Source organism: Coccidioides immitis (genome assembly GCF_000149335.2).
Source record: "Coccidioides immitis RS genomic scaffold supercont3.3, whole genome shotgun sequence".
In the NCBI taxonomy this organism is placed as follows: domain Eukaryota; kingdom Fungi; phylum Ascomycota; class Eurotiomycetes; order Onygenales; family Onygenaceae; genus Coccidioides; species Coccidioides immitis.
The window spans coordinates 923-20,208 of NW_004504308.1; the positions used below are offsets into that span (position 1 = coordinate 923).

Consider the following 19,286-nt stretch of genomic DNA (forward strand, 5'->3'; position numbering starts at 1 on the left):
CCCTGCAAATTCTGACCAATCTCTACTAAATACTACTATGTTCTATATTGTTTGGTAGCTGACAAATCAGAATTAATTAGTGAAAAATAGCTTTTCAAATACTTATAGTAACTAAGTTTTTGAACTAGGAACAAGCTTGTAAGAATTCACCTGCAAACCTCTTACACAGACAAACAACACCTGTGAGGGCCCAGAGCCTCAGCTCGCGAGCTGTTGGGAGTACATGTGTTCTTGTGAGGCACTAAGTCATGTGCTTGCAAGCACACATAAAAGGCTGCCACTGTGTGAACCTCTTGTTAAAAGCCAGTGGCAATCTTGTCTACAAGTTGTACATAGTTGCTAATACCAGCCCTTTTACCTTGCATACTTTTTTTCACATACAATTTCTCCTATAGATTCATTGTCATGCTGATCCACATGTACAATCCTCACAAAGCTATAATATAAGCTACCTTGCAAATCAGAGCAGTTTTCATTAATTTTTCTGCATTTAAGAAAAAAATCAAGCTAGATTTCTAGTGACTTAACAGGTTTGCTATTTTTTCCATCTGATAAAAGATATGCTAGCTTTCTGGTGCTGCTACATCTGAAAAAACCAGCTGCCCTTCTCACTTTTCTGCTTAGAATATACCTTATTTTTATAGTATTAGCTTTAGCCTCTTGAATGTGAGTCTTTACTACTAAATTTAAGAATATTCTCAGCTGGTTTCTCAAAGCTTCCCTGCAAAAAACCCTCTAGTTTGATACTTCTCTTCAAAAAGTATACTTACTAGTATTAATTTAACTGATTTTTAAGACTTAATTGCTCATATCTCTTAAATTTACTAGCTTGCCCTCTTGCCCTCTACTCTGCCAATAGTTTTTCCATTGTTTTTATTCTAGAAGCTGTTTCCGTGATCACAGTCTTCAAGAAAAACTATATAGTTTGCTAGTTCTCTCAAAAAACTAGTCCAGAATTTAATAGGTGTAGCTCTAGCTAAAGAAAAACCTACTACATTGAGATTTTCAGCTCTCAGTAAAACAACTGAACTAGTTTAAGTTAACTAGCAAGTGGGATACAAAATAACCTCAGAAGATCTTCTTAAGAAAGTAATTTCAAAAGATTATCTTCTGTTTTCTTATTCAAGAAGATATTTCTTGAAATGTAGTCAAAATGCCTTCTACTTCTGATTCTTCTTCTGAATCTGAACAGCAAGATCTAAAGTCAATTCTCAAGCTTCTTGCTAAAGAATCTCAGAAGAAGAATCATGTTCTTGTGTAAAAAGAACTAAATGCTTGTATTTTGAGTATACAAAAAATCTTTTCTTTTAAAGAAAAAGAAGATACTACTGTTTTTGAAAAGTCTGAACTTCAAAATCTTGAGAAAAGAATTATACAGCTTGAAAATCAGAAAAAAGCAGCTACTAATAGTAGTAATACTTCACAAAGCTGCTCTCAAGAGAAAGTATCTGCTAGTAATACTTCCAAATCATATTCTTCTGCTCTATAACTGGACTAAATACTGAATCTTCAGTTAAATCTTCTTTACTCTTTAAAGTAAATGGTAAAGAAGATAAAAAACAGTTCTCTGAGCCAAAACTCTTTAGAGAAAGAAGACTAATTCTCAAGATAAATACTCAAGTACTTGAAGAGATCAGTAACAAAGCTTTCTTCTTCAGAAATAGAATAAATGACAGCTTTACTGAAGCAAATATTACTGAAAAATCAGTTATTTCTTCAATTGCTAAGTCATTTAAAGGCCAATCTCTAGTTCTAATAACAACAGAAGACTTTTCAGCTGATTTTCTTCAAAAACACAAGCAAACTTGGATATCTATATTCTTAGATCTAATGAACTTTGATATAGAGAGCATGAAAATTCACAAAGATAAGCACTGGAAAGTCTTTGTAGTTCATGATATCTCTACAGAGATCTTCAATATAGAGAATGGATTATCTCTTCTAAAAGAAGAGATAGAAATTTTTAACTCTATCTCTTTAAAAAAAACCCCAATCTGGCTATCTTCTGCTGAAAATAAAATACAGAAAAAACATGCATCTGCTGTTCTTTCATGTTCAAAATACTACAATAGCTGAAAATCTGAAAACAGTTGTGATTGCTGGACAGAATCTTAAAGTTTGTAAATACAAACAGTTAGAAAGATTTAAAAGCACTGTACAATGCTTTAACTGTTAAATCTATAGACATACAGCACCAAACTGTAAAAAAGAAGCTAGATGTAGTATCTGTGCTCAAAAACATCAAACAAGTATGCATGAATGCTCAATTTGTGAGATTACTGGAAGAAAATGTATACACTCTACATCAAAATGTGCTAATTGCCTAGAAAATCATGTGGCTAAAAGTACAGAGTGTGTTTTATTCAAAAAATTCAACTATTCACCACAAAATACTAGTAAATCAATGTAACTAGTAAGAGCTGAGCAGAATCTTTCCAGAACTAAACCCGTTTCTAAGAGATCTCATGAAACAGATTTTGAAGATGAAAATCAAGTTGTAATCTCTAAGAAGAAGATTGAAGTTAGATCACCATTTATTAATTTATGTTAAATAAAACTTCAAATACTTTTTCAAAATTGATCTTTCTTCAGAATAATGTTGGAAGAAATGAAAAGTCAATGCATACATGTCTTGATATTGGGTTTGAAAAGAAAATTGATTATATTTTATTTCAGGAACCATAGATGAGCTCAGATAATCAGTTTACAGTCTCTCATAATGCATATTATTGCAATCTTCCTGAGAATAAAGATTTGAGATCTAGAGTAGCTATTTTTGCTAGAAAACAGTCCAGATATCAACCCTGCTTAAGATCTGACATATGCTCTAGTAATGATCTTCTAGTTATAGATATTAAAGATAAATACAATCAGTTTGAAACCATACAACTGATAAATATCTATAATCAAAAAGATCTAGAGGACAACTCAAATCTTTGGACTATTGAGATAGAAATAGTAAATATCTCAGCTTCTCAATACTCTATTGTTACTGGAGATATGAATGCTCACCATTCATGGTGGAATTCAAATATAGTCAATTCAGTTAGAGCTGAAAAACTAGTGGAATGGCTTGAGAAGAATAATATGGATATAATAAATGAGATAGACAGAGAAACTTTCTTCAGACCAAATCTATCATCTAAATCAATTATAGATTGGATCTTCTTCTTTATCAACTTAACTTAAAAGATACATGAGTAGTGAATTAATGAAGCTCTTCACTCTGACTCTGATCATGAAATTATTCAATTCAGTATTGAACTAAATACTAAAAATCTTGTTGAAAATTCACTTTATTCAAATCAATATAACTTTCAGAAAGCTAATTGAGATGAAGTAAATAAATCTCTTCTTCAAAATCTAGAAAAAGAAGAATTTCAATGAACTTCAATAGAAAATACTTCATCAGAACTTGAATTAGAAGCAACTAAATTAAGAAATCTAATTCAAATCTCTATTGAGAAACACATCCCCAAAAAGAGAATAACTGAAAGATCTAAGCCTTGGTGAAGTAATGAGCTAGAAATTAAGAGAAAAGCTATGACAAAAGTCTTTAGAGAATTGAAGAATAAGCAAGATAGCTTAGAGTTCTTTCAACAAACTAGAAATGACTACTTTAATGCTATTAAAGAGGCAAAGTCATCTTGTTGAAATGAATTTCTAGAGAATGCTCAAGAAAAAGAGATTTTTAAAGCATATAAATATACTAAAGAAAAAAGAGTAGAAAAAACTCCTATTCTAGAATTCTCAAACTCTGAAAATGAAATAGAAAATAAAGCTATTTCATTTAAAGAGAAATGCAATACTTTTATAAAAACTCTTTTCAGAGAATCACCAAGTTATCCACCAATAAATTGAAATAAATATCATGAAAATCCAGATTGAGAATGGCCTAATCTTCAAGAGATAGAGATCAAGAACTCTATTTTTTCAGGCTCCAAAACCAGTATATCTAGCCCAGATGGTATATTCTTTCTTATACTACAAAAAATCTATCCAGTACTTAAAGATAGATTTTTCAAGTTATACTCTATATTATTTGAAAAGAGATATCATCCAGAAATCTGGAGAGAAGTTACTGAAGTTATTCTAATGTAAGGATTTGCTCGCAAACCTCTTACACAGACAAACAACACCTGTGAGGGTTCAGGGCCTCAGCTTGTGAGCTGTTGAGAGTACATGTGTCCTCATGAGGCACTAAGTCACATGCTTGTGAGCACACATAAAAGATGGCCACTGCACAAACCTCTTGTTGGGAGCCAGTGGCAATCTTGTCTACAAGTCATACATAGCTGCCAATACTAGACCTTTTACCTCGCGTACTCTTTTCTATGTACAATTTCTCCTATAGATTTATTGTCACGCCAATCCACACGTACAATCCTCACATCTAAAGAAATCAAATAAAAAAGCTTCATTATCAAAATCTTACAGGATCATCTCTCTACTTAACTGCTTGAGAAAAGTTACAGAGAGAGTTATTACTTCTACATTTTCTTATTGTGTCTTCTAAAATAAACTACTATATTTTAATCAGTTTGGAGAAAAGAAGCAATGCTCTGCTATAGATGCTGTAATGAGTTTAGTACATGATATTCAATTAGTAAAAGCTAATAAATTGGTAGCCTCAGCTCTCTTTATTGATATTAAAGAAGCATTTGACTATGTTTCACTAAATAGACTCTTAAAGGTCTTCTCTGATTTGCAACTACCTAAATTACTAGCTATATAGATTTTTTATTTTATGCAAACAAGAAAAATCCAACTGGTTTTTGATGGTGAGAAACAACAAGAAAAGATATTTATAAATATTGGAATTCCTCAAGGTTCACCTCTATCTCCAATACTTTTCTCTATATATACTATATTTCTCTTTAAGAATAATAATGATTTGGATCTTAAAGGTATCAGAATTCCTAGTTATATAGATGATACTAGACTTGTTGTCTTCTCTTCCTCAATAGAAGAAAACTACTTTAAGTTAGATAAAGCTTTACAAGCAATGTCTAATAGACAAGATTCTCATGTAGTTCAATTTGATATGGAAAAAACTGAGTTAATCCACTTTACTAAATCATTTAGTGAAGATAACTCAGTTAAACTACATGATCAAGTTTTTAAACCAAAAAAGCTAGTGAGATGGTTAGATATTTGGCTTGACAATACTTTTACTTTCAAGAATCATGTTGAAATTAAGATATTAGCTGCTGAAAGAGTTCTTAATCAAATAATCAGACTTTTAAATACTGAAAAAGGTGTTACTTTTTAAGTTATGAGACAACTTTATATAGCTTGTATTACTTCAGTAGCTGATTATGGTGTTCAGATTTGGTGGGAGAATCAAAAGAATCTTCTCTATAAGTATGAAAAACTTTAAAACCCTGCTTTAAGAAAGGTTCTAGAAGCTTTTAATGGAGATTGAAGCTGCTATTGCTTCTGCCAAAGTAAGATTTAATAGACTATGCAGAAACTATACTTATAGACTATTAAAAATGCCAAAAGAATTTGCAACCAGAAAAAGAGTATCTTCTAGCTTTCCATTTTATAATAATGGTATTAATCTTGATTGGAGAAGGTTTTTAGATTGGAATCAATCAGAATTAAATAATGAATATGTTGTACAAATATCAATTAAAAGAAAAAGAAAAAGAACAAAAATCAATAAACCAAAAAAGTATTCAGAATTTGTTCAATGATTTCAAATATATTATCTTCTCTAAAAACAGAGAAAATCAAAGCAAAATAGAATGCACCTTGATCTGAAAATCTAGCTGATTTGATAGATATTCAAATTGAAAATTCAGACAAGAAAACAGCTAAAGATAGTCATATAAATAAAGTTAGAAATGTAGATAATATATCTTTAATTCTCTATTCAGATGGATCTAAAGCTGAAGAAAATCAATATGCTGGTACTGGTGTATACAATCTACAAGATAATATTAGATTTTTATGGAATCTAGGAAAATATCTTGAAGTCTTTGATGCAGAACTGTTTACTATAGATAAAGTATTTCAATTAGCAAGTTCTATCTTTCAGTCTCAATCAAGATCAATATCAGATATCTGGCTGTTTTCTGATAGTCAAGCTGCTATTCAGGGACTCATGAATCAAGATCTTAATTCTGGCTTATATTATCTTCAATCTATAAGAAAAACTGCTAAGTCTATTAGAAATCAGCAAATCAATCTACATCTTCATTAGGTTCCTGCACATGTAAATATACATGGAAATGAAAAAGCTAACCTAGCAGTAAAGAAAGCTACAGAAGTAAATCAAGTTTGTTCTGGAAGATATATATCTCTTACTTATATAAAAAGACAAATAAAAGAACAAGCAATGATAGAGTAGTTTAAAGATGTTTTTAATAGAGAAAGTGCTACAAATCACTACTCTCAATTTAAAATAAAACCCAGATGGAAAGCATCTCTTCTTCCCTATCTAAGAAGATATGGTCAACTATTTGCCAATTAAAGCTTGGTTATAGCTATTTCAGATCTTATCTAATAAAATTATCTGACTACTTTTTTAATTTATGCTATTTCTGTAATTGTGTTGAAAATGCAAAGCATCTACTATTAGACTGCTCAGCTTATTATACTGAAAGAAGAAAAATTCAACAAAAACTTGATATTTCTCAACTATCTTTAAATTTTATTTTTGAAGCTTAATTAGCCTTAAAATAGCTAGTTTTATTTCTGAAATGTACTGGAATAGCTACTAGACAGTGGCTTTCCCAAATATGCTAATTTTATTTCTTTTTGATTTGTATCACATTGTTACAAGAATTATTATTTTCCTTTAAAATTAATATTATATCCTATCTGCTATTTAACTTTTGTGGAGAAAGAATATCTCATATTGTCTTGAAATACTTTGAATTTTTTCCTTTATTCAGTTTCTACAATGTATACAAAGTAAATTCTAACAGAGAAGCTGTTAGGTAGTCTTCATAGTCACTGACTGCATAAGACTATAATGAATAATAATAAAATAATAATAATAGAGATCAGAGCTTTTGCTGGAAGCTTAAGATCTTGTAAGAGCTTCTGAATTCAGAGTGCTTTCTTTATGGCAGAATCAAGAGCACAAAATTCTGCTACTGTGCTTGACAGCATAATAATCTTTTGGTGTTTTGAGCTTCATGCAATGAGAGTCCTCATATAAAATAATATGTATGCTTCTCTTGAGCATTCTTTCTTGCAGTCTTGGTGACTAGCATTTAGAGTGGTATCCAGTTCCAGGATTTCCCATCCTGATCCCAGATTCTCATCCCAATTGCTGTCCTGAGGATGGGATCAGGTTGAAGCTCAGCTTAATAGGATGGGACCAGGTTGTTTAACAGCATATTGGGACAGTTCTGTGGGAACTGGGATTGGGATGGGATTGGGACTGGAATTAAAATCTAGCTAGTAGGACAGGCCCAGGACCTGACATGACAAAATGGGATAGAACTGGAATTTCAATATTATATATGGGATGGAACCAGTAAAGTGTAGAATGGGACCAGAAACCCTGGTTCCATTTGTGTTGTCAAAAAGTAATGAAATTTGGTAACAGTTCTAACATAATTTTATCAATTTATTCAACTTCAGAAAAGTACCAAAATTTGGTAATGCTCTTTGCATAATTGGATCATATTGCAAGCTATTAGCTACTTGAGTCTATCTATTGATAATGTTGATGTATTTCCTGTTCCTCATCTGGATTAAGTAGTGAATTTAGCAGGCTTGCAATCTCTTTCTGTACAATCTCTGGAGTATCTTGATCATCTTGATTGTCTTGAATGACTTCCTTGACCAACTTCTCATATGATATGAGTGCTTCATCCAGCATATGTATCTTATCTCCATGTTTAAGCAGCATGATCTTCTTGATTGTAGATGCATGGAGCTATGATTGTTGATAATGACATGTATTCCAAGCAATATTGAAAACCTGTTCTACTTCAACCTCTGTTAAAGATATAGCCAGAATGTCTCTTGCCATCTGAGCAACAGTTGGAAAATCAGGCTCTAGCATCCTCCACTGTTCCAGAATTGGAGCTTGAGGTGATGTCAAATTCTTGTCATTTAAATATTACTCCATTTCATTTTGGAAATTTGCTCATCTTTAATAGGGTCTCTCAAAAATCATTTGCTCAATATTCTAGAGAAGTTAGCAGAGAAGAAATCAGAATAATACTTATAACAAATATACATCATTTACATCAAGTATTACTTCTCTTGACTGTTCATATTTCTTATAATGCTTTTTGTAAAACCTCAAAATATATTGTTAGTATGTTTCACACTCATCACTGGTCCAATTCTCTGAATCATATGCTCTCATGCAGCATGATAGATGGAGGGCAGCAGCTACAGCTAGCAGCTCACCCTTTGAATGCTCAGTATCACCATAGTATTTCTGAAATTTCAAGTTGGCAGCTTTGATAGCTTCTTGAATGTTCTCTCTTGTTGTCAACTGTTGGGCCTTGTCCTCCTCTCTTTCTAAATGCTAGAAAAGATGATTGTATGTTGCCCATCAAAAAAGTAATGAAATTTGGTAACAGTCCACACAAAATTTGATCAGTTTGACTCTTCCCTATGAATTTGACATGGTGGGACCAGGAATCCTGGTCCCATCCTGGTTCCAACATGGACCTGGCCAGGATGGGAAATGGGAGTCTATCATCTCTGCTGGGATGGGATGTGGGACATAATTTTCTATTTGAGGATGGGACTGGGAAATAATTTCTGGAATAGGGATGGGAACGGGACCTCAAGCTCTTGAGTGGAATGGGACATGGGACTGAGATTTCATATTTGGAATCCCGGCTGTTTCTAAATTTGGGACCAGGACCAGGTTCAATGGGAAATGGGATCCCATCCCAGTCCTGAATACCAGCCTACTAGCATTCATGTAGACTTGTAATTCTGGAATTTTAGGCTTCAGAGTACCTCTGAGAATTAGGCCTAGTGCAGGAAATTCTTTGAAATAATGCAGTATTTATTTGCTATATTCTAGATGCACTAGTGTTGGCTTTGTAGTGAATTTTTGGAGCTTGTTGATAGTCAATGTAATATTGGAGCAGCTCTTTATTGAGAGCTAATTAAGAGCTCTGAGAATGTGCTGTAGTCAGTTTATAGTGCTTTTAGTAATTACTGAATTAGGCTTAGACTTCTGTGTAAGCTGTAGTTCTTCTGCCATAGAGATAGACTAAATTGTTAAGCCAGTCATGCAGAATTTGACAAGAACTATTTGAATATATAATTCTTGGGAGAGATAGATTATTTGCTTCATATGATCTTGTTCAATTTTGCAATCTAGAAATCTTGATAGTTTGCCTAGAGATTTTATAGAAAAGCAGTCAGATAGCTTGTTCTTGAAGTTAGTAATAATTTCTTTTGTAGAAGTAGTAACTAAAATGTTGTTAATGTAGATTATTAGTAGCAGACTGGACTCTTTGTCTATAAATATATATGAATCTGTATTCTTTAGTGACTTTAAACCAATTTTCATAAGAGCTTCTGTAAAAATCTCTTGCCAAAGATATTCTGCTTGCTTCAGTCTGTACAGAGCTTGCTGGAGTCTACAGATCAAGTCTTTTCTTTCTGTTCCAGTTAGAAGACTTATATAAATCTTATGATACTTAAGTATAGCATGCAGGTAGGCTGTAACTATATCAACTTGTTTGTAGTGCATATCTTTAACTACTATTTTTATAACTGTGAGCTTGATAGCTAATTTGATAACTATGAATGCAGCACTGAGATACAACAGAGTTGTTGAAAATAATAGCATTCACAGAAAATGCTAAATTAACAGCAGATGCAGCAAAGGCACTCATTATATTAGAAGTTGCCTGGGACCATGGCAGAGAAAAATACTTACCAGAGTGAGTTCTGTGCCTGCTTGAGATCAGCTAAGAAAAGCAATATAAGCACAGACACCCTGGCCACCCAGATATCCAGGGCTAGCCCCAGGCCTTGTAGAAATTTGCCAATGCTTGACTGTTTTTGAATTCAGATTGTGATAGTCTACACACATTCTTAGTCCACCATTCTTCTTGAATGTGAACAGAATTGGTGCTCCTGCAGATGACTTGAAAGACTGAATGAACTCATAAGTTAGAGTACTGCTCAGGTAATCACAAAGAGTCTCTTGTTCAGCTTGTGAAAGTCTGTAGATTTTTCCAAATTCTGACTGCTTCTCTGACTCAAGATCTATAGCCAAGTCATCTTCACAGTGTAGTGGCAGCTCTCAAGCTCTCTTGTTACTAAGTACTTCTGTAAGTTTATAATAAACTTCTGGTATCTGAAGATCTAGATCTGCTGTCACCACCTGTTCTGATTTGCAGAGAGTTATTATATAGATGGGCTTCTCTCTCTTTACTAGCTCTGAGAGATTAACTGGTTTAATCTTTACAAGCAGATCACAACACACAGTTTAAAACTCTAGTCTTAGTTCTCTGAAACATATCTTGAGATTGTATTGCTGCAGGCAGCTCAAACATACTAGCATCTTATCTTTTATGTTTGTGACCATCACTTGTTCATGAAACAACTGCCAGTTTCCCTGAGAGTCACAGGCTTTAAAGAATATATTCACAATCTCTTTCATAAAAGTGATATTCTCATGATTCATAGCAGTTTCAATCTCTATAGGCCAAATACTGACTAAAACATAACATCTAAAACTTGATATTCTTTAACAAAAATGGGCTCATTTTAACTGGCTCAGAAAGATGATTTGAACTGTGGTACTCTCATGGCTGTATGATGGATAGCTGTGAAGCTATTAGCAAAAATGTAGATGTAATGGAAATTCAAATTGAATTAGTGTTCTTTTTCATGCTAATCCAATTTGTAACTTCCATTACATGGTCCTTTTCTTCACAACCAGTAAGCAGTTTGAATTAAAAGTATTATTAAAAGAATTCTCTTAGTAAGATCTTTTTGCTATCCCAAAATTGTGGCTTAATTCTGTCTATTGAGATTGCAGAAGATGCATAATATTATGGTAAATTTGATGATATTTCTGTTGCAGAATTTTGTTGAGTTGGAAAAATAATTATTCAACACTAATCTCAGACAGAGTTTATTATTGTCAAGATTTCATACTTTAAACCAACTCATGCAAGAGATTTTACTTAAGTATAGTAGTGATTTTTATCAATAGGCAAAACTCGTCAAAACTGATAGTAGTTCAAAGCTGATAATGGTCAGAACAGTCAAAACTGAATATGACAGCAAAAAGTAACAACAGTCAAAATTGACAATAGTCAAAATTGATGATCAAAATTGACAATGGCCAAAATTGACAACATTGAAATTGACAAACACCAAAATTGACAAATGCAAAAATTGATGGTCAAAATTGACAACACTAAAATTGATAGTCAAAATTAACAATGATCAAAATTGATGACACCAAAATTGACAGTCAAAATTGACAACAGTCAAAATTGGCAACAGTCAAAATGGATAACAGTCAAAATTGATGGTCAAAACTGATGGCAAATATTTGGAGACACTTTCCCTGCTGCATCAAGAAAATTAAGAAAAATAAACAAGCAAAAAATCTTGAAATTAGAATCAATTTTCATCTCTGCATTAGCTATTGATTTTTGAATTTCACTGTTCATGCTGCACTACCAGCATTAATATGGCTAAAGTAGCTGCTCTTCATGATTCTCTTGTGCCTATCTCTTCTGTTCCAGCTGTGCATATTGATGTATCTGTTCAAATTCTCTATTAACAACTTATGTAAGTAACTCAGCTCTTGAGACAGTCTGTCTTATAGTCACCAGCTCTTGATCTTCTTCTTCAGTTATGAATATTTCATTCTCTAAGTTCTTATCAGAGTATATGTTATAGATATCTGGAATTAACTGGACACCAGTCATCTCTGGAGACACTTCTAGTATCTTGTCCCTTCTCATCTTCTGCTGTCAGTCCATCAGTGCCTGCATAAAAGACTATTTAAAGTAAAAAAGAGCAGTTAAACCAGAAAGTTAGTGCTTGAAGTAGTATCTGTTTCCCCAGAAATAATAAAGATACTCTGTTTTATATTTATTCTGTCTCTATTTCCCAAAGCTAGCTTTAAAGAACTGGCATGGTGTTTTCTTTTAATATCTCAGATACTGCTTGATTGTAGCCAAGTGCTTGTCTTCAGTAAGTGGTCAGACTGAGGCCATCACAACAAATGTGAGGATCATACGTGTGGATCAGCGTGACAATGAATCTATAGGAGGAATTGTATGTAGAAAGGAGTACATGAGGTAAAAGATCTGGTATTGGCAGCTATGTATGACTTGTAGACAAGATTGCCACTGGCTCCCAACAAGGGGTTTGCACAGTGGTGGCCTTTTATGTGTGCTCACAAGCATGTGACTTAGTGCCTTGCAAGGACACATGTACTCCCAACAGCTTGTGAGCCCAGGCTCTGGGCCCTCACAGGTGTTGTTTGTCCATGTAAGGGGTTCGCGGGCGAATCCTTACAACAAAGTACATAGAGAAATGACACAGTAGGTAACATTCTCTGTTTTTCAGCAGGTTGTTGCCTGATATCCAGAGCAATCCATTCTTATTCTGTTCTCAAATGGTTGTGATGCACTCTGTATTATGAACATAGGCTTAGACCAATCTTGCATCAGACAACATCAGATGTTCAGGAAATGTCATGTGATTCATATCTCTGAATGTATTAGAATTGCATGATTCTTACAGATTGTGGGAACCTCAGTATTCAGTTTCTTAATTAGCAGATCTATATGTTTTACACATGACTTCCTCCCATCAGCTGTGAGCATTGCATCTATTTAGCTCTTTTGTACCTCCAAATCTAGAACAACCTACAAAGCCTACATCAGGTTTCCCCTAACATTCTGAATGCTCTGACATACAATTGCCTAAGTAGGTACAATGCTACCAAGACCTACAAGATGAATCACAACAACACTTCATGGTGCAGACCTAATACAGATACAGATCAATGTGAAAGAAACAAATATTAATGAAGATGCTGATGTAGTGGAGATTCTGGTACCTTATTAGAACAAAGGTTGTTCTGGTTCAAGGCACAAATCACTCTAAAGCTACTATCTCTGAGCTATATAAACCATCTGTAGCTCTTACTTCTTGCTTATTACCTTCACACATCTTTGCACTTTACTACACACTTGTTCTTTATTACTAGTTTGGTTATTAGTTAGAGAATATGAAGATGTCTTATTCATGAAGCTTGCTACTATTTTTCTCTAGAGCTGCCTGTATTAGTACAGAGCTCTATACTATTACTATTACTTCTTATGAGCTTAGGCATCTATTAAGGCATTACTATTACTACTCAACCACTACTATTCTTACTATATTGTAATTTTTCACCTTTCTTGTACTCTCACCATATCAACCAACTCACCTACCTTGACAAGGCATTTCATCATACACTGCTTCATTTGGTGACCAAGTTGAGACCTGAAGATGATGATGTGGTAATTTCATCAGCAAATCCCAATCAGGCCCCCCACACCCTACAAATTTTAGTCTAATTTTTTGCACTGTGGACAGCCTTAGCACTCTTAGCACCATATAATTGCTCTGGCTTTGCTCCAGGCCACATTTTTGATTTTCTTGTTGCTTCAGATTAACTCTGGATGAGATTTTCTACTTGTGATAGCTTCAGATCTGCTGAACTTCATTAAATTGTTCTTTAGTTATCTCTTTTACTTACTGGGTCAAGCTGTCACTTCTGCTAGTACTTTGTACTCTTAGCTACTTGAAGTTCTTACTTTACACAATTAAATATAAGGTAAATATTTTCATTTTTGTAAGAAACTTACTAAGATTTAATTTAGTTATGAGTAACAAATCCAACTGTAAACATTATAAATTTTCAGAAACTTTAGATTATTTGATACTATATAGAGACTGTATATGAACTGGAATTTTTCACTTTCTACTACTACTCAGTTTCTCATTCTTCTTGTTTCCATTATTTATTTCATCTTCAGTTGAATATGGCAAGTTATTCAGATCTGTCAAAAGCAATTTATCAAGGTCCATGCATTTCTCAAGCACAATAGGTAATAGCATATCTGGTATGGAAACTCTTTTGGGTAACAGATATTCTTGTAAAGATTCTTGTAAGCTTGAACCTGCTGGACAGGCAGAATCTTGTAGAGATAAATCTATATTTGTCTCCAAAAGTATCTTAATAGAGTTCTCAGATTCTATAGTTAACTGCTTGACTGATAATTGTATTACAAGAACTGCTTTACTAATTATTACTAACTTCTTTAATAAAAGTAAATCAAGCATTTACTGAATCTTTTATAGTATTAGATTATCTAAGTCTAGATCTGTCATATCTGAGTATTCTAATTGCAAGCAAGTCTGTTTAAATATTTTATAATAGAAGTTATCTGCTTGTTTGTGTATAATATTCTTACTCTTATTTGCTGTAGTATTATTCTTTATCTTGATATTATTCTCTGTCTCAGTATTAATAAAGATATCTGCATTTTCTGAAGATTTATCTAGCTGTACAGCTAGTTCATTCTTAAGATTGCTGAAGAAATCCTGTGCCATACTAATAATTTGAGAGATTATTTTATTCACCTGATTAAACTTGACAAAATAATTAAAGATATTTGCACTATAGAGAATTCAAATCTGCTGTTTTTGTATCTGACTAAGATGATAAACTCTACTTATAATCTGAAGAGTTATATTTATATTGATTACCAGTTTAATCATGACAATATTCAAGCAATAGTAGTGAATATTGATGCTGAGTGAGCAAGTGCTATAAGTTATTACAAGGATTTTGATGTTGCTGGTAGAGCTATTAAAGATATCTTGTATCTTTTGGTGTTTCTGAAATAACTGACCAGTTTGTAAGAAAAGAATATTATACTTTAAAAGCTTCAGAAAGACTTCAACATGAAATTCAATGGTCAGATATGTCACAAAAACAAGAAGATAATATCTCTCAGTATTAATAATCTTTTGAATAATCTTGAGAAAAGTTAGATATTTTGATGTTATGACACAAAGAAATTCTGTGATTCATATACAGTCTGCTGGAATTCAGAAAATATTAGTGTTAATGATTATTCTGCTTATTAATCAGACAATTTTCTGGAACAAATGCTATTTTCAGTCAATATCTTGGGAAAGATTGTCTTTATACTTGTTGACTGTCAATATAAATAGATTTTTGAAGATAAAAGAGAAAGATGTATATCTAAGTTATTAATAAACAGCTATATTAAAGTCTCTGTCAATATTATTCTTATTCTTAGAATATTTCTGTATATTGTCAATAGATTCTTTCTTTAGCAATATAATAAGATGTGAATATATTTAGTAATACTGCACAAGTTGTTTAATCTGTATTATTTGACATTTAATTATTTGCACAGTATAACTAGAGATATTTCTGCTGATAGTGATAATCTTCTGTTTACTTTTGAGATTCATTATGTGGCCATAAGTATGCCAAAGCTGAATACAGTTTAGAATTCAAGGCTAGACAAGCATTGTGAAATAAGATGACTTTCTTGAGACACTTGCTGTATTTGTTCAGAAAATGTAAAAGCAATTGAATATTACTAAATCTGAAGAAACTTGTGCTTTCAGCAATAAATAAAAGTCTCAATCAGATTGAATTAAGACATACTGTCTTCAAATTTATCAATTTATCATAACTTAGAAACTGGATAGAAAGAATGACTCAAACTTAGAAAGATTGATTAAGAAAATTATGTGTTGCTTACTGGTATAAATGGAAAAAACAAATTTCTGATGGCAGAACTATATTTGAATTCAAGTATATGAACTATTCTGAGCAAGTAGGTTCATATGAAATGGCAAGATGATTGGCCAGCTTGTGATTGTGATAGCAGTTCTTGCCAATCATAAATAAATGAAACATATGAGAAGCTAAAAGACTAATATATTATCTGTATAATTTGTAATATATAGTGATGCATTTATTAATATGTTACAGACTTATACTGAAATTCTGTATAGAATTTATAGCATAATTAAGATGAAATTATCTGCAATATCTTAAAAGTCTCTATCAAAAAGCTGCAATCTTGATAAATGATAAATTTACTTCATGAAGAATATTATCTGTAGTGCACATGTGGTTCCAACAACAAAAGATAAGTCTTTATATAGAGACAAAAGACTTTTTTATGTGAATAACTATATTAACTGAGACCAGTATACAAGTCTATATGATCTGAATTTTATGAAAATCAGTACAGCACTAGTAAATAAGTTTTTCTCTAAACTTCAACAAGAGATAATGAATAGAAAAGCAAAATCTGATAGAGAATTTGAGAAAGAATTAACTGAGTAATTAAAATATTCAAGAATACTTATCAGCAACTGAAAAGTTTCAGTAAATTGTTGAATACATTCTTTTTACTACTCTACTTAAATAATATTGCAATGAATTATTTATATCAGAGATGAGATAGAATATCTTCATAATAATTATATAGTCAGTTGAATGACCATAATATCTAGCTGTATAACAGATGTGCATGTCTGTCAAACTCTTGCTGTACAGCTAGATATATATCTTAACATGACTTTAAGGCTTTGTTGTCTGTACTCTGTAACTATATTGGTGAAGATTAAAGCATTTTCCATGGCTGTACAGAATATAAAGTAACTAGTTATCTAACTGGCTAACTAGTTACAGAGTAACTCAGTTAACAAACTTGTTAGTTAGTCAGTCATATAATCTATAATATCTCTCAACTTCTTACAGTAGCTTTACAGGCTCTAGTTCATGTTTTGCATTCTGAAACTTGATAAGTTGCATGGTTTTTTTTTTTTGATTATTTATTACATATGATTCAATTTGAGAATTTGTTATTTACTAAGTGATTTTCTCAAGTAATACTGACAATGGTTCTCAGGAATATATTCTCCAGACAAAGCCATATAACTAGCACCAGATTACTGAAAGTTAAAGATTGGAAAGTGTCAGTAATTAAACATGGACTGAAAATTAACTATAATATATACTAATTACTATATTACTCTGTTAAACAAGAGATGCATCTATAACAGATATTCAGAAAGAAGCTTAGTATACAGAAGAATAGAAAGAAACTACTTGATATTATTTAGTAAATAATTACTTAATATAATTCTATCTTCTATAATTATCTGACTTTCCAGGTATAATGTTATCTAACAGCAATAGCTCAGAAATGCAACAACAACTAAAAGCACCACCTATTCAGAGAAGAGCTTGTATACTCAAACTTAATTACTTTATCAGACAGTAATTATTCTCAGTCTATTCAAGTTTCTTCTGGTATCAATATTAGAGAGATTGTTGAGATATATAAACAGACTTGAAAACAACAGTTTCTGGATATTACTGCAAAGCTTTAATGTGTAATTCTTACTGAACAGAATAATAGCAGTAACAGAATAGATAATACTCTGCTTGAATCAATAAATATAGTTATCTAATATTTAGAACAGAGGGGCACTATAATATATAGTGTGAAAGATCTTGTCAGCAACTGCAAAAGCATGTTAAAGAAACAAATAAGTATAACAGATGATTTAGCTCTAATTTTATATGTCTTCTTTCAATAATTAAGAACACTGCTTCAAAATAAGCTCAGTCTTAACTAAAAAGATACTTAAATTTGGTACTTTAAGCTGCTAGACAATAAGCTGCTAGAAATCTCTAAAGAGCATTTGTTCTGAACAGCTCTTAAACAAATATATTACTTAAAATGGTGCTACTTTCAGCATTTTCTAACTAGTTTGAATAGAATTGAAGAATTGCTTTCTAATAAAAGTGATAGTTAGATGTGTATATTCACTTCTGATAGAATAACTATTTGGCTGACTTTTTGAGTTTATGTTATGAAGCAGATATACAGGAGTTCCAGCTTTAAAATAGCTTATAATTAGTGATTATTATCAAAAAAATTGCTAGTCTAGTTGCTAAATACTAAACTAGTATTTCAGAAACTTTAATTTTGTTAATCATTCTTCTTTTTTATTTCAGCATTCTGATACTGAGAATTCTTCTCTACATCAACAATTGATGTAACATATTTTATAAGTTAATTTTCTTCAATCTGTTATTGTTCACACATATTATATAGTAAATTAAAAGATGTGTCAAACTTGAATTATTTTATATTAATACTGACTCTTATGTAAGAAATTATATACAATGATGCTCTTGTTACAAAAGTGAAAGTTGCCATTATAAATTTAGTTAGACACTACTTAGTACAGAAGTGCATCTGCTACTTCTCAGATAACAAGAAAGAAAATCAAATCAGTAAGTACTGCAAGAGCTTTTCTATAATTAAATAAATAATTAATGCAAGCAATAAACAGTCAAATATAATATATTAATCAAACAGTTAGCAGGTTCTCTAAACAGCAGATAGAGTTAGTCAGATTTTAATAATATGCTACAGAGATAATTACTAATTCAAATATAATTAATAAACAGAAGTGCATTATTAATGTTGCAGAATAGTATAATGTAAGAAGCAATAGACTTGATAAAGAATAGTAATATTAATATATTATTTGAGAAAGTAAATTGCAATCACAATGCATCTACTAGCATTAATAATATTCAACATGATAGAAGCTATTACAGATAGCTAAAGACCTTTAACAGAATTCTAACACTAAAGTTAGAAGTACTGCAACTTCAGAAAATACAGTAAATATATCTTTCAGTGTCCAGCTGCCTGCTTCAAAGTGTATGATATGGCATGGTGCCAAGCAGTATTATCTGGTCAGATTACTAAATACAGCTAATAAAGTAGTACTTTTTATTACAAAGTAATTCTAGAGAGTACAGCTGTTTTCTGGTTTGAATCATGACAGAATATCAGATAATTAACTAATACTATAACCTGAATATCTTGCTAATACAGATTAACTTAGTGAAATAATTAAGAGTGTCTGAATAAGAGCAGTGCAGATATAATATAATAGCAGACATAATGTCAGTAGTATATCAAGTATCTCATCTAATAAACTAAATAAGACAGAAGCTAGAAGAGTAAGTCTTATTATCTTTACAAGATATAACAAGTTTCTAATATTATATATTAGCTTTATAATATTGCAAGATTTGTACAGAAGCACTTCATAAAAAAAACTTGTAATATTATAATAAAGAAACTTTCTGAATCAACAGCTGAAAAGCAGAAAGAGACTACTGTAAATCTTCTTTTTAAAGATAGCTTTACATGTTGTAATCAGAAGAAAAAGATATACAATAT

At 31.7% G+C, this 19,286-nt stretch overlaps 1 protein-coding gene across 1 annotated transcript; it reads right to left on the reverse strand.

Annotated features, from left to right (window-relative positions):
• Window positions 1-13,935: 13,935 nt before the first annotated feature.
• CIMG_13154 (uncharacterized protein) lies at window positions 13,936-14,574 on the reverse strand (the record flags this gene model as incomplete). Its single annotated transcript, XM_004444890.1, has 2 exons — window positions 13,936-14,216; window positions 14,436-14,574. 2 exons carry the CDS (start codon window positions 14,572-14,574, stop codon window positions 13,936-13,938), a joined length of 420 nt encoding a protein of 139 aa, XP_004444947.1.
• Window positions 14,575-19,286: the final 4,712 nt, after the last annotated feature.